This window comes from Penicillium bovifimosum (assembly GCF_028826915.1).
Source record: "Penicillium bovifimosum strain IBT 22155 chromosome Unknown utg000002l_segment0_segment0, whole genome shotgun sequence".
Taxonomy (NCBI): Eukaryota; Fungi; Ascomycota; class Eurotiomycetes; order Eurotiales; family Aspergillaceae; genus Penicillium; species Penicillium bovifimosum.
The window spans coordinates 455,102-469,158 of NW_026622711.1; the positions used below are offsets into that span (position 1 = coordinate 455,102).

General features: G+C 50.9%; 5 protein-coding genes across 5 annotated transcripts; 2 read left to right on the forward strand and 3 right to left on the reverse strand.

The window, feature by feature from the left end:
* Positions 1-1,937: 1,937 nt before the first annotated feature.
* On the forward strand, positions 1,938-3,840 carry N7515_001373 (Dyp-type peroxidase; the record flags this gene model as incomplete). Its single annotated transcript, XM_056662117.1, has 7 exons — positions 1,938-2,233; positions 2,288-2,596; positions 2,651-2,740; positions 2,788-2,904; positions 2,956-3,050; positions 3,103-3,519; positions 3,569-3,840. 7 exons carry the CDS (start codon positions 1,938-1,940, stop codon positions 3,838-3,840), a joined length of 1,596 nt encoding a protein of 531 aa, XP_056524230.1.
* Positions 3,841-4,008: 168 nt separating this feature from the next.
* N7515_001374 (uncharacterized protein) lies at positions 4,009-8,107 on the reverse strand (the record flags this gene model as incomplete). The annotated part of the gene is made up of 11 exons (XM_056662118.1): positions 4,009-4,388; positions 4,447-4,550; positions 4,618-4,745; positions 4,793-5,161; positions 5,206-5,835; positions 5,896-5,904; positions 5,957-6,122; positions 6,176-6,403; positions 6,454-7,685; positions 7,738-7,945; positions 8,028-8,107. 11 exons carry the CDS (start codon positions 8,105-8,107, stop codon positions 4,009-4,011), a joined length of 3,534 nt encoding a protein of 1,177 aa, XP_056524231.1.
* A 411-nt stretch (positions 8,108-8,518) lies between these two features.
* N7515_001375 (putative mitochondrial carrier protein) lies at positions 8,519-9,921 on the reverse strand (the record flags this gene model as incomplete). The annotated part of the gene is made up of 2 exons (XM_056662119.1): positions 8,519-9,642; positions 9,693-9,921. 2 exons carry the CDS (start codon positions 9,919-9,921, stop codon positions 8,519-8,521), a joined length of 1,353 nt encoding a protein of 450 aa, XP_056524232.1.
* A 311-nt stretch (positions 9,922-10,232) lies between these two features.
* Positions 10,233-11,889, forward strand: N7515_001376 (putative F-box protein (Pof7); the record flags this gene model as incomplete). The annotated part of the gene is made up of 2 exons (XM_056662120.1): positions 10,233-10,611; positions 10,667-11,889. The coding sequence occupies 2 exons, from the start codon at positions 10,233-10,235 to the stop codon at positions 11,887-11,889; spliced, it is 1,602 nt and encodes a 533-aa protein (XP_056524233.1).
* Positions 11,890-12,188: 299 nt separating this feature from the next.
* On the reverse strand, positions 12,189-13,385 carry N7515_001377 (uncharacterized protein; the record flags this gene model as incomplete). Its single annotated transcript, XM_056662121.1, has 1 exon — positions 12,189-13,385. The coding sequence occupies one exon, from the start codon at positions 13,383-13,385 to the stop codon at positions 12,189-12,191; it is 1,197 nt and encodes a 398-aa protein (XP_056524234.1).
* Positions 13,386-14,057: the final 672 nt, after the last annotated feature.

A 14,057-nucleotide genomic window follows, 5' to 3' on the forward strand; every position in this document is an offset into this window, starting at 1 on the left:
TAGGTAAAGCGAGGCGCTCGGTGAACAGTGGAGCTGATCCAAGCAGCTAGCGATCGTCACGCCTCCTCAGTACGAGCGATGTGGGCTTTTGCATGGAAGCGATCATCATAGACTCCAGCCCATGATTTCACTCGTCATGATGCGCTCCACTCTATCTGCGATCGACAAACCGGCAATGAAATTTCGTTCATCTGAGCTGAAACAGATCCTGCACCCCGATCGATGTAGTAATCACAGATGGCCAATAATTCTTTGCCGAAATAAGTCCATTTGCTGTTGATCTTCTGTTAAATTGAGGCAAGCAACAATTTAGCAAATGTAATCTTGCTCTATTCGATATGTAAGGATGTGGCTCGCAAGTGACCAACTAAACCAAATATATTTTTGTCTATCAAGGAAACTATCTGGACATGGAGGTTTTCTTCCACTTGTCTTGTCCGGAACATACTAGTGCCGTTCCGCACACAGGACCAAGTCCGATCACGTGGCTTGTCTTGGCAAGGAGCGACCCTCCTGCGATAGTCCTGCAATTGACCAAATGGCGGTTGCTAGAGCCTTGGGAAAACATAGGCTTGGCATCGCCGCCTGATTCAACCAGGAATTTCTGGCTGAATTCAACATCTTCAGCTTTGGATTATCCAAAGGGAGACGCCACAAGATATTCTTCCGCGGAACATATCGGATCCCGGTCGTTTTTAGTATCATCAGGCAGATCATTGTGTACAGAGTTTAGTTCGGTCCATGCGCATGAAGCAAGTTTCATCGTATGTCTCCGACTCAATGATGCCATGGTAAGCCAACAGGATAGTTAACGAGATGCCCAAGCAATCAATGATGACAAAACATGAAAATTGAGAGATGCATTGAACATTGTTGATCCAGCTCATCGATCCACAGAGGGCCAGTGAGACTACGCCATTTAATTCGATGCTGGATCGAAATTTACTATTGCATTCCCCACCCACCTGTTGGCTGAATGTCTTGGATATCGCCACTTTTCGGGCTCTTGAACCCCATTGAGTCTTAACGGGGCGAACCAGAAACGATAGTTTCGTCATCAGGGAATGATTTGCTCTTATTCTGCCGATCACAGTGCACGATATTGATTTTCTACCGCGGCGATCGAACTGAGAAGCTGATGGCGATGCGCGATGTGGGGTAGACCCACAAGGGCAGGCCCGGGGCAGCGGTCCGAAACCTTCTCGGAGCCCAGGTGGAAGTTTATCTACACATTTGAGTGATTTGACATGCACGATGTTTTGATCTACACAGTATATGGATCACTTCATTTGACGTGCCAAATTAGGTGGCATTCGAACATATTTTTGACATCATTTCTTGGAAGTACATCTCAAGGTGCTCACTCATTCACTCATTTCAAGTAGGAAACTGTCCCGATGATCTGTCTATCTGTCTCCACAGTTCAGCTTGATTGATTGATTTGACAGACCCATTGCACCATCCGTGGGATTAAAAATGGTATGATTTGCTGATCGCAGTGCAGTGGGCACGGAGAACATAGGTCGCAAATTCAAGGGTCCTAGTTTATCACCCATGAGAGGGGTTCGTTCACTAAAGCATATGGCAGCCTTGGTGAGCACCATTTCTTAGGACACCGCTGATAAACCAGATCAAAATTGGCTGAGGTGGAACTGGGTGGAACTGGACCCGCCTACAATCGCCGAGAATCCCTGATTGGCAGTGCTGATGATACGCCCACACACAAACAAGTGTAAAAGGAATGTGAAGCGACTTAGTGGATCAGATCGATTAGGCCGTCATCCGTGATTGGAATTGAGACACCTTTATTGGACGTCTGTTGTTGCCAAACTACAGCACGGGGAATCTTTACGACGAGAGGCGAGCTATAAAAATTCCGATCTCTACTCAAATCGAAGTCCTTTCCTTCCCTCCATATCGAAAGACTTTTTTAGAGTATGGGCTCCAATCCGGTGAACAAGAGCAACATCCAGGGTGGCATTTGGCCGCGCATGCCCAAAGAGTTTGAGTCCTACCTCTTCTACAAGATCAGCAACGTGGACAGATTCCGCAATGATCTCCGAGATTTTATCGGGAATATCACCACCGGTCTGGAGTGCGAAGAGCTTCTGGCAAAGATCAAACTTGCGCAAGAGGCTGGCATTTCTAGAAAGATTCCCAAGTCGTGCGTGAATGTGGCATTTACCCAGAAGGGGTTAGAGAAGGTATGCGCGATGATTCCTTGCTGCATTGGGTAGCTTTTGAAATTAGAGAGGGCATACTGATGAAAGCAAAAAAAGCTTGGCAGAGCGGAACTCAACGACGGACTATACGAGAAAGGCATGTACAGCGATCTTATCTTCGAGGGTGCCGATATCCCCGAGAGATTACTTCCGGAGTTCAAGCCTCCGCCTGAGCACGACCCTGCCAAAGATGATGACAGTTGGCGCTGCGATTTGGTTTTGATCGTGGCTGCCTCGTGCGAGAAAACCCTGAACGAGGGGATCGCGAGAATTGAGACTAATTTCCATCTGAGGGACATGAACAAGAACAGTCTGGACTTGGTAGTCGCGAAGCATGGACAGCGTCGGCCAGGAGACTTTCGCGGTAGAGAGCAGTGAGTTTTTATCTTACCATCGAGTCGGAGGTAATGATCTGACGTGACGTGCAGCTTTGGATTCGAGGATCACATCTCACAGCCTCAGATCCAGGGTCTGGATCCCGAGCCGGGGCCACGTGAGCCGCTTTCCTGTCTTCCGGGGTAAGGTATCTTCCGTTGTTTCGAGGGGTTTGAGCTGATTCAGTTAGGTACATCTTTGTTGGTCATGATGGGGATCCAAGACAGCACAACATGCCTCCTTGGTCCTATGAAGGTAGTTTCCTTGTCTTCCGTCAGCTAGACGAGAAGGTCCCTGAGTTCAACAAGTACGTCGTCGCATGGGTGGTAGAAGGCAGAACTTCACTAATTATGCTTAGCTTTATCAAAGAAGCTGCAAGTAAGATTCCGAACTACCAGGGCGATAACGGTGCTGAGAAATTGGCGGCTCATTTGATGGGACGTTGGAAAAGCGGTATGGGAATGATCTCTTCTTTGTTTATACGCATCCCACTGATCCTTCGTAGGTGCGCCTGTGGCTTTAACTCCGGATCACGACGACCCAAAACTGGCATTCAGAAATGACTTCGATTTCCGCCCTAAGCAGAGTATTATGGGGTGTCCCTTCGCCGCGCACGCCCGCAAAATGCGTCCCAGGGCCGACCATAAGCGCGACCTTGGCAAAGATGACGACTTTGTGGCCGGACAGTTTACCGATCCATTGGTGCATGATACCAGCAACCCTCCAGATTTGGAAGAAGACAGTGACGAGGAGCCCGATCAGACGCCTGACAAGGAAGACGCTAGCGTCATTCTGCGCCGGGGTATAACGTTTGGTCCGGAGCTTGGACTGGACGAGAAGGAAAAGACAACCAAGAGCCGTGGTGTTTACTTCACCTGCTACCAGAGTGATATTAGAGACGGTTTCAATCTCCTCATGACTCGTAAGCCCCCCTTCGGTCCTCTCCCTTGAGCATTGTTGACAATTAGAAGGTTGGGCAAGCAACAGCTTTTTCCCGACGTCTAAGAAGAGAACCCACCAGGACGGTCCTGGAATGGATCCGTTCACTAATCAGAGACAGCGTAAAGATCATCCCGAAGGACACATCAGTCTGTTTGATGGGGTTGATACTAAGAAAACTCACAAGCTTGATCTTGGTACTAGTCCTTGGGTGGATCAGCGAGGTGGTGAATATTTCTTTACTCCATCTATTAGAGGCCTGCACTGGTTTTGCAATGGCAAGCCGGGAGGCCAGAGTGTGTAGTGATCTATTGTCAGGTATATAGTCCTGGTTTCGTCCTATTCCTGCCTATCCTTCTTACTATTACCATCAGGAGATCTTGACGTATATCGCTGTCGCTAGACCAATGCAATGTATTACCGGGCATACGCATGAAAATCAAGATGCATTGGGTATCGAAGAAATCATAGACTATACATCCCCCCGTCCCCTCCCTTGCAAGCCAGCATCCAAATTATACCTCTCCTTAAGCCACTTCCAATCCCCATTCTTCTTAGCCTTCAAAACCCGCGCATCCTGCCACCTCTTCCAGATATCCTCATCAAGCTTCGTGTGTTTCTCACGATAGCCAAGATACGAATCAAAGCGTTTCCTCATCCCGGACTTCTCAGGCACATCGATCGTCGCCACCTTGCGCACGGCGTCAAGATACAGGAATGTCCTGATGGGCTGAATGACGAAGTCTTTGAACAGACCCATGCTGATCTTGTATATTTTTGACATTGTCTCGCGTAGACCTTGGCTGAAGGCTATTAGAAGTGAGAGGAAGATTATTCCGAAGGAAGCGGGAGCTGGAGGGTATTAGTTTCCGTGTTGATATGCATATATGCTTGTTTCGGGACGACTTACCAGCGATCTGGAACATCTCTCCGAGGGTAGGATTCGTCTGTTCGCCGCTCCACTCACGGGCATTGATGCCGAATAGAGAGGTGAAGAAGGAAAGAGGGAGGAAGCTGAATTGATCAGAGCTGTTAGTGAACTGCTTGATCGAAGCAAGTATAGAAAGAAAGCCCAACTTACACAACACTGAAAACGGTAAAGACCATGACAGCCCGCGACTGTGTCTGCGTAACTTCAGCTTCCCATCTAGCCATTTTCGCTTCATCGACATTGGCCTGTTTCTGCTTGAGATCGAGCAATGTTTCAACCTGAAATGATTAGCAGACGAACATCAACAAGACAAGATGGCACTCACTGCCTTTTGAGTTACATGACTATTCTCTTTCATCTCGTTGATCTGCGAGCGATACTCGTCGATTCGGTCCTGCGCCATATGGAGGAACTCCTTGCCGTATCCCTTGTCGTCGAAGTACTTGGTCATACTTTTGATGACGGTGTCTTGTTGCTCGAGTAGCTTCAATATAGTACCTAGCTCGTCCTCGATGTCGCGCAGTTCCAGTAGAACGGAGAGGTCTTCCCGGTTCCATCGAGCGACTTGGTGTTCCCTATAATCGCGTTGCGCAGCTGTCATTGTCTTGCCGTCTGGCCCGCGGTCATGGTCTGAGGGTCTATTGGTGAAGCCTCTGTTGCGGAAGCGTTTGAAGGACTTTGTCACGGATTCGGTCTGACTCGTTAGTAAATATCATTAAATGGGTAGGCTCTTCTCACCAAGATACTGATCGACTCCTCAAAGATACGCAAAACCTGCAAATCATGATGCAACGTCTTATCCAAAAGCACCGTCACAGCATGCAGCATAATAAGAGCCGCCAAATCGCCCGCCGTCTCAAACCTCCTCGCCAAATCTCCATTCAACTCGTTATAAATACTACTATGCAAATTCGACTGTTCAAACAGCTTCCCCTCAGAAGTCGTAGCCTCCTGCTCAGGAAAGAAACTAACGACAGTCTTCTGATCGACGATCCAAACCCAAAGCTGATCGACCATCAACACATTCCCATCCATAAACTCATCCGCATCGACGGTATCCGGATCGTCCTGCGTGGAATTCAAATACTCTCTAAGTTGCTCATCGATACGCGCAGGTCTGCGCGTCCGCTTCCAGAGCATCTGGTCATCGTCTCGGGCGACAGTCGAGCGCAGATTCGGATACCCGTATTGATCTAGTGTGCGACGGAAATGCACTGGAGGCTCGCAGCCGAGATAGGTCCAGATGAGTTGGGCTTCTAGGCTCGCTTTGGAGATTCGGCCTGGGACGGGTCTTGAGCGGCCTTGGTGGAGACGGTCTTCGACTACTTTGCGGCGTTGGATGAGGTTTCGGTATGTGTCCCAGTGGAGCTGGAATTGGTTAGTTTTGGGGGTCGGGTGAGAAGGATGTTTTTAATTGGAAGCACTAACGTAGGGAACCTGGAGGTATATTGTGTTAGTGCGGTCATTGAGACGGGGATGTGAAACATACGTATAAAGCGAGCTGGGGATCATCTGATGCACTGACAGGACCCTGGGAAGGATCCATCTGTCTTGAATGAATACATGCAGGTTTGACGAAGCGTGCATGGGGTTCGAGGTGGCGAGCTCTGTTTAGTCGGCGATACCATTTCTCGTCATTGATGAAGTTTCGAAGGCTGTAGATGTTAGGTCAGTACTGTCAGATCTTGCAGATATGAGTTGCTTTTACAAATTGGACTCCGTATCCTGACACGCCTTGCGGATGACCTGGGATACCCAGCCTGTATGTGTATACGGCACATGGATCCACATCAATTTCTCAGTTCCAGCCTCGGGCCGATCGAAACGGGGTGCTGCTTGAGGTATATCCAGTGTCTCGGCATTCGTGTTGATGTGATCCCGGTTGGACTTGGGCAATGCCAGGAAGTTCGATGACGCTTGTTGCGACGCCGAGCTCCTGCTTGATATTAGTCTGGGATATTGGACGAAGTATAAGAGGTTCCTTACGAAGGTGGCCGTTCACTGCTCTCTTGAGAGCTATCCGAAGTGCTCCGATGGTGGGATCGCTGCAGGAGAGACAATCCAAGCGCTTTTGAGATCGAATTTCTTCGTTTTTGCTCATGAGATGGAGGCGGGCTTTCACTTGATCCGTCATTTAGATAGTTGTCACCATCTTTATCTGCCGCGGTGATATGAATCTGTGGGAAGCGACTAGATATGTCCTCGAAGCTTGGTCTCTGGCGTATAGGAGGACGCAAGGGTGTTGGCCTTTCCTCCTTTTGCTTTTCTAGTTCAGTCGGGTCTTCACGCTCAAGCGGATCAGAGACAGGTGGAAAGTAGTTGGATATGTAGGACGAGCGGGGACTATCAAAACTGCTGAGCGACGAATCTTCCGGAATAAATTGACCTCGTTGGAGTCTATCCCCAAGACAGGCTGACGGTCCTCTAGAGAGGTATTCTTCCAACGTGACTCTGGTTGACCACAGCTTAAGCGGGCTGTCGTCACTGACGCCCAGTGCTGTGTCCTCGAAAAAGCCATTGATGGCAACCGTGACCTTCTGTTCTATGCGCAGCGGCGTATCTTCGCGCTCCGATACCTCAACAGCAAAGTCGACAGCATCACCAAGTTCAATCAAAAATCGATCCCGTGTCGACTCTTCGCCGTGAAAGGATGCTGTTCCCGCATGGTCGGTTGCCATAGGCACTTCCTTTTCATGCTCGATATCTAACAATCCCGACCGAATGGAAGTAATGGGGACATGGAACTCCATCTTGGACTGGATGTTGGTGTTTGTATTAGGGTCGACTACTCGCTTACTTGGCTTATTCGAGTCAACAGGCTCAAGGCGAGACCAATTCTTGAACTTGGGCTGTGTCTTGTTAGTGTCAATGATATGCATAGTTGAGTCAACGGTTTCGAGAAAAGACCAAATCTTCATGTCCGCCGAAAGAGTCATGAATTGATTCGATAGATGCCATAGCTGTTTATCGCGGGGACGGAATTGCTCCCTGAGTGCCGCCGGAATGTCATGTTCCAGGTGCAGTATACGGCGAATACTGGCGGCATACTCATCGGCAGAGAGATAAGTCGAGCCTCGATGAGGAGTTGCGAAGAACGCGATGCCATAACAACTGGTCAAGATTGGCTGGCCCGGCTCCCGTGATGCCAGGGCTAGGGCATTCTTAAGGACAAGCCCACCAGTACTGTGGCAGATGAAAAATATGGGTCGTCGAACAGGCTGTGGAAACGTTTAGCGAGTTGCGATGAACGAAAAGAAGCCCAAAACAAACATGGTGTTGCCGCTCACTGTGTAGTTGGTTCAACAGCCGCACGGCCAATTGGTCAAGCTTGTCATTGCGCAGATCCCCATAGTTGTACAGCAGAACCCGCGCTCGTGGCAGACGCTGAAATATCCCGGTATCAAGCCAGGATGACCTGGCGCCAGGCGCGGTCCACGTCTTTCTATGGTGGGCGCCGACGGGGGGAATGGCGACGATACTGGACCAGATGACCAGATTAGTGATTTGGTCATGTCAAATGCATGTTGCTCTAACTAAGGGGAAATGAGTAATCCACCTACTCGACATTCGTATCTTTTGCGACAGCGACATGCTCGAACCATGGCCGCGTCCGGTCTGTCACGGGTGGCCTCGAAGTCATAGTTGGGAGTCCTGTTCAACATCGAGTCGCGGAAGGAGATTGCGGGGGAAACGAGAACGAGGCTGGGCATCTGATCCTTTTAAAGTCTCTCAATTTGAGGGGGCGCTGGGCGCTTCAGCCTCAACGTCGTTTGGGGTCCGGATGATCGCGCCCGACACGCTTTAGTTCGCCCGCTAATGCAAGTGCACAGGTTAGCTTCAGGGCTGTGTCCCGAGGTGAGTCAAAGCCACCTGATATATGCAGAGATTGAGATTTTCATTAATGTATATACATGGGAACATCCCAAACCAAAGATTCCAAAGCTAATGCCCACTCTATCGGCTCATGCGGTATCGTTAGAAAACGCCCCCTAAAAAATACAAAAACAAGTAAATGAGGAGAGAGAGATGCAGATGATTGTACAGGACGCAATTATGCGTCGGAGTGTCGCCGTTCATTAACCTCTCGAGCCATGCGCTTGCCAAGCTCATAGGTTGAGATCATGATGGCGCAGGCTGGGGCGACTTTGAGACATCGTGCTGTCCAGCCACGGAACAACCCGGCAGTACCTTCTTCACGGAAGATATGCATGAGGAATTTAGGGAGGGAGAGTTGCTCTGGTGCCAATTTTCCAGGAGGTAGTGCCGCGCGGGGGACGGCTGTGCCTGTGGGAACGCGGTCGTCGGAGTGTCGGAAGACCTGCTGGCGCGTCTTACCAACATCGAACGGGGTGGTGACAAATGCTGCCAAGGAACCAGAGACCGCTCCCGAGATGAAGCTATCGAGGAATGCTTGGACGCTTGACTCTTGAGGCTCTTGGCCAGAGCGCACATGAGGCAGTGATTGCTGGCGCGCAGCAATCATGGCCTTTTTCACCTCTTCGTATCCCCACCAATAAAGACCCGAGAAGGGGACATCGCGCCACATGGTAAGAGTGAATCCTCGCCAGAGCGAACTGTATCCCTTCGCTTGCGTCATATGATACAGATCCTCCACGGTGGCCTTAAAGTGTCCTGCACCCGTCCCCGGAATGGCCTGGAGACGCGTCCGAAACATCTCTAGCGGACTGGTTGCTGCTGCTGCTGCGACGCGAGCAACAGATCCAGCGATTAAGGGTGCATAGCCCTCAGCCACCCGTTGTTTGATGGGACTCCGATCATCTGTCCGCAGCCAGTCATAGCCAGCAAAATAAATAACGTTGGCCGGAATGCCCATCATCAGGGTCGGGCTGAGCCCTCTCCACAATGTCAGTGTTCCTTCATTGCGCGCAATCTTCCGTAGCCCGTCGAGGGTCGATGTAAATGTCCGCCGCTGCGACTCTTCAATGGCACAATCGATCGTGGGATGAGGGTGGGTTCCGACGGCCGCAGCCTGAGGTCCGAGCATGCACATCTGGGCATCGTTTCCGATCCAGAAGACTTCGCGACAGCAGGACGTAATGCCGAGGTTTGGCGGAAGGTTTTTTAAGGTTTGGGTGGTATGGGAGGTAAAAGGCGAAGTATTATGAATCTGTGATTGAGACTGTAGACGGACTCGTACAACGTCCAGAGGTGTCACTGAAGCTGTTAATACTGCATTCCTGAAACTGGGAGCGATTGAGATATACCTAGAAGCCCGGTCAAGACATTGCCGGCGGTCGCAGACACCATGCGCTGCCACGGCGTAATATCGTCATTTTGGGCAGGGGTCACGGGCCCTGGAGCAGTGCCTGTCCCTGATGCAGTGGCCATTGTAGAATCTTCAAACTGTGTCCATGACGCCCCCCGAGATGCGTTGGATTCAGTAATGAACTCGTCGCCAGTGGGGAGTGATGAAGCAGATTCCAGGGGAGGCATTCAACAGAAAAACATGCAAACCGGTTACCGTTGGAGTAGCAAGAAAAGGAATGCGTCACCGGGAAAGGAACCTTGGAAGTTTTTCGGGGTTTCGCGGGTGGCGGTGGGCGGAGATAAGCGTCTTGGGCGGATTTGGAGGACTCTTGGATTCTGCAACTTCCAACAAATTTCCTTTTCTTCATCAGATTAGATGGCGCTTAGGGTCATGTGATAGTGGTTTGCTCGTTTCTTGTTTTTCTTGTCTATCTTCTTCCTCCCCGAGGAGCTTATCAATCTGATCTGATCTCCCGAGTTCGGACCATCTCCCCACCATGGAGGACAACGCCGAGCTTGAATCTTTCCGCCAGCAATGGCGCGAGGAGGTCACTCGTCGATCCAAGCCCAGGCCTGCGCCTCATGCAACTCCGATATCGACTGCCCCGCCCCCGGTTCGCCTGCCGCCCACGCGCCATGAGGCTTCTCACCGCAAAGAGATCGAGGAGGAAGGTCCGCCACTTGCTTCCTTTGACCCCGATGAGCTGGCGCAACAAGTCGGAGATCTGAGCGTAAAGCCAGACGAAGATGATTTCTCACGTCGAGAGGTATCGGAACCAACGTCTGCTCTGGAGCATTTCGAAAGAGCGGTTGAGAAGGAAGCCGAAGGCAACTTAGGAGACAGTCTTTCACACTACCGCAAGGCATACAGGGTGGGTTTCAACTGATTCAATCGCAATCAGAATACGAATACTGATCTCCGCAAAGTTAGATGCCGCTGTGGATAAGTCCTACCGGAACAAACACTATGCCCACGTATGGAAGAAGCCCAATCAGCCTGCGCCAGTTACCCCTGTTGGGGCGACTCAACAGCCTGCAGAAGTAGCGGTGGTTCCGACACCTGAGCTCATTGCGTCATTCGCAGACCTGTCAATTCCGCAGAGCGAGCCTATTCTCGAGAATACACCACCGCCTCCCTGTCCAATAGCCAATGTGCCGGCGGAAGTGATAACGGAGATTTTACGACATGTGGCCATGGACGACCCATCGACCTTTGGCCGGATGGCATTGGTATGTAAGCGGATGGCTTATCATTTTGCGCATGAACAACATATATGGAAGCAGGTCTGCCAAGGGCGGAAATTTGGGTTCCAAGGAATGCACTATGACTTCGCATGCGACCTGCTGGGGGAACCGATCTTCACACTCGGAGAAAGGTACACTCCTTTCCCTACAGGCATGCCTGTAGAAGTTCCACGGCCGCTATCTTCATGGAGCCAAGTGTTCCAAACGCTCCCTCGAATTCGTTTCACGGGTGTCTACATCAGCACGGTCAACTACACTCGGCCTGGTGCTGCCGCTGCATACTCAAACTTGACATGGGACAGTCCCATCCACATCGTGACCTACTACCGCTATCTGCGGTTCTATCCAGATGGCTCGGTGATCTCACTGTTGACTTCCACGGAGCCAGTCGATGTGGTTCCTCACATCAGCAAGGAGAACGTGATGGCGGCGCGCGCCCCAGCGCATCGAAAGCATCAACGACACCCTTCCGATGTGGGCCATTCGCTCTCTGGAGCCGCTGAGTCTATCCCGCCCATCGCTATGAACACACTGAAGCATGGTCTTCGTGGCCGGTGGCACTTGGCTTCGCCCGTCGACGCATCCGAAGATGCCGACACTCCGGCTGAAACCTGGAAGCCTCATTCGGCAGCAGAAAAGTCCCTCCTTTCTGACGAGCGGGATCTCGTCATCGAAACAGAAGGTGTGGATCCAAAGTACATATACACCATGCATTTATCTCTACGCTCCTCGACTGTTCCGAAAGCTCTGCAAGCTGGACCGGCTCCTCCTAATCCATCCAAGAATACCAAGCTGGTCTGGAAGGGATTCTGGAGTTACAATAGATTGACCGATGACTGGGGTGAATTTGGTCTTCGCAATGACCGAGCATTCGTGTTCCGCCGAGTGCGCGGCTGGGGATTAGACTGATATGACTGATGACTCTTACCTACATGACTGATCCGGTACATAGAACGGGATGAAGGGAATGATATATGAATTAGCATCAACCGAAGGTGTCTGCCCTGCTTCTGCAGATAAATGTTCACGGTAACATGCGTAGCTTGTAATAGGCTCCCATCGTGGAGCAAGTAGGTCGCAAGAATCTAGTTGACGACTTGAGCTAACCTAGTTTCGGTAGATGGTATATGCGTGGTTTCCTGTCTTCTATAGTGAAAGTGATCTCCACATACAAAGCCCTAACCTTCCCGGGAGGATACCAAATGAGATCACCGCAAGTTGCCTAGGAACTGCCGACAACGACGATAGACGGAAGGTCGGGGACCAGGCGACGATGTCCGTTCCACGACTACATGGTAAGCCTGCAAGGAGTTGGTCTTGAACGCATGTGTGCCACCCCAGAGGAACAAGCGGAAGACACGATAAGTCCGTTCTCCCCAGCCAGCGATGAGCTCGTCCTTCGCCGAATCCAGCCGTTTCGCCCATTCCAACATCGTGAGCTCATAGTCCCAAGTCTCATTGGCTACATCCAGCACCGAGAAGCCATGATACAGGAACTCCGCAAGGACATCTTGCAGTGTCATGAACGTATGTGTGCCGGGCCAGATATAGTCTCTCGTGAAGGCGCTAACGGCGAATTTTTGCACCGCCGCCGAGCCATCAAGATAGACACGGCCACCAGGCTTCAGCACATCCCACATTGTGCGTGCGAAGCGGCGATAGTTGGGGATGTGTTCAATGACTCCCAGTATGACAACATGGTCATACCGCTCCTCTGGTTTATGCTCGAGAAAGTCTTGCAAGAACACCCGGCCAGGGAGATTATTCTCCTCTATAATGCGCTGCACATAACGAGCACCGTCTGGTGCGATCGTCAAGGTGGTGACATGCACGCCTCGCGCACCACAATACTGCGTCACGCCACCCCAGCCACCACCGATATCAAGGATCCTCATTCCAGGTTTGAGGTCGAGGGCAGCAAAGACAGTCTCCATTTTATGCTCGGATGCATCTTCCAGCGTATCATCGGGTCCTTTAAATAACCCATGTGTGTAAAACCGAAAGCGTTTGTCCAGGAACGTGAGATAGAACGCATCACCAAAGCTATAATGATCGCCAATCGCCTTGGCGTTCATCTTGGTTGACGTCCGGACAAAGTCATATATGAACTGGACTTTTTGTCGCAGGGGTACCTTTTCCTGCACGCTTTGGCGCGCATTGAAAAGAGCACCCAGATCGCCCTCTACCTCGATGTCGCCAGCTAGATAGGCGCACCCAATGCCCATCTCGGTCATTGGCGTGCGCAGGGCTTTTTCCGTGCGGAAAATCACTCGATAGACTGGCTCGCCTACGCCGACAGCCACGACGGTGCCATTTGGGAGTTGTATTTCCCCGGGTGTTTGTAGGGACGCTATGAGAGGGGCGAATCCCGTGCGCGGTAGATTGTGAGCTGCTGCTACTCTCATCTTTGAGTGAGGTTGGTAGAATTGAACCTCGCTTCAGGTGCTCTGGCGCCGCTGGCGGGGTGAAAGTCATCATCTCGGAAGGGCCACGAAATCGCTGCAGCGTGCCCTGTCAGATTGAATGCAGGTAGTACTGCAGCCAATCGCCCTATCATCCATCTGCGTCGGCCTGAGATGAGACAAACAAAGTACGTAAATCCTTGCTTACGGAGCCAAGACACGTAGCACCTATGATCTTCGGTCAGCAAGACTTTTTAAGGTAGAGCAAATTAAAAGCAGCTTGCCAGATAGCACAACAAGGTATACATTACGAAGACGAGCGGCCAAAGTAATTCTGGAACAATCTTGCAGTACTAGGTAGTTATCCAATCTACCACGACTAGTTGAATAATTGTAGGCCTTTGGCGCAAAATATGGATGACCTGACGTGTCGAGTTCCAGACGGTTTTAGCGAGCTTCCAGCCAACTGGCAAGCCTCCCGCCAACTGGCAGGCCTCTAGTCAACTGGCAAGGCTATCAGCATGCAATCACGTGTACTCTGATTATGACACTTCACCTTCGTCCTCTGCTCACTGATAGCGAGCCTGGTGTGGCTGGTGACTCGGCCTTTCTTTCGTTTCTATCACTACTGAACCAGGCGAATGGCGGCGCAATGGGGGTGACATTGTTCTATTT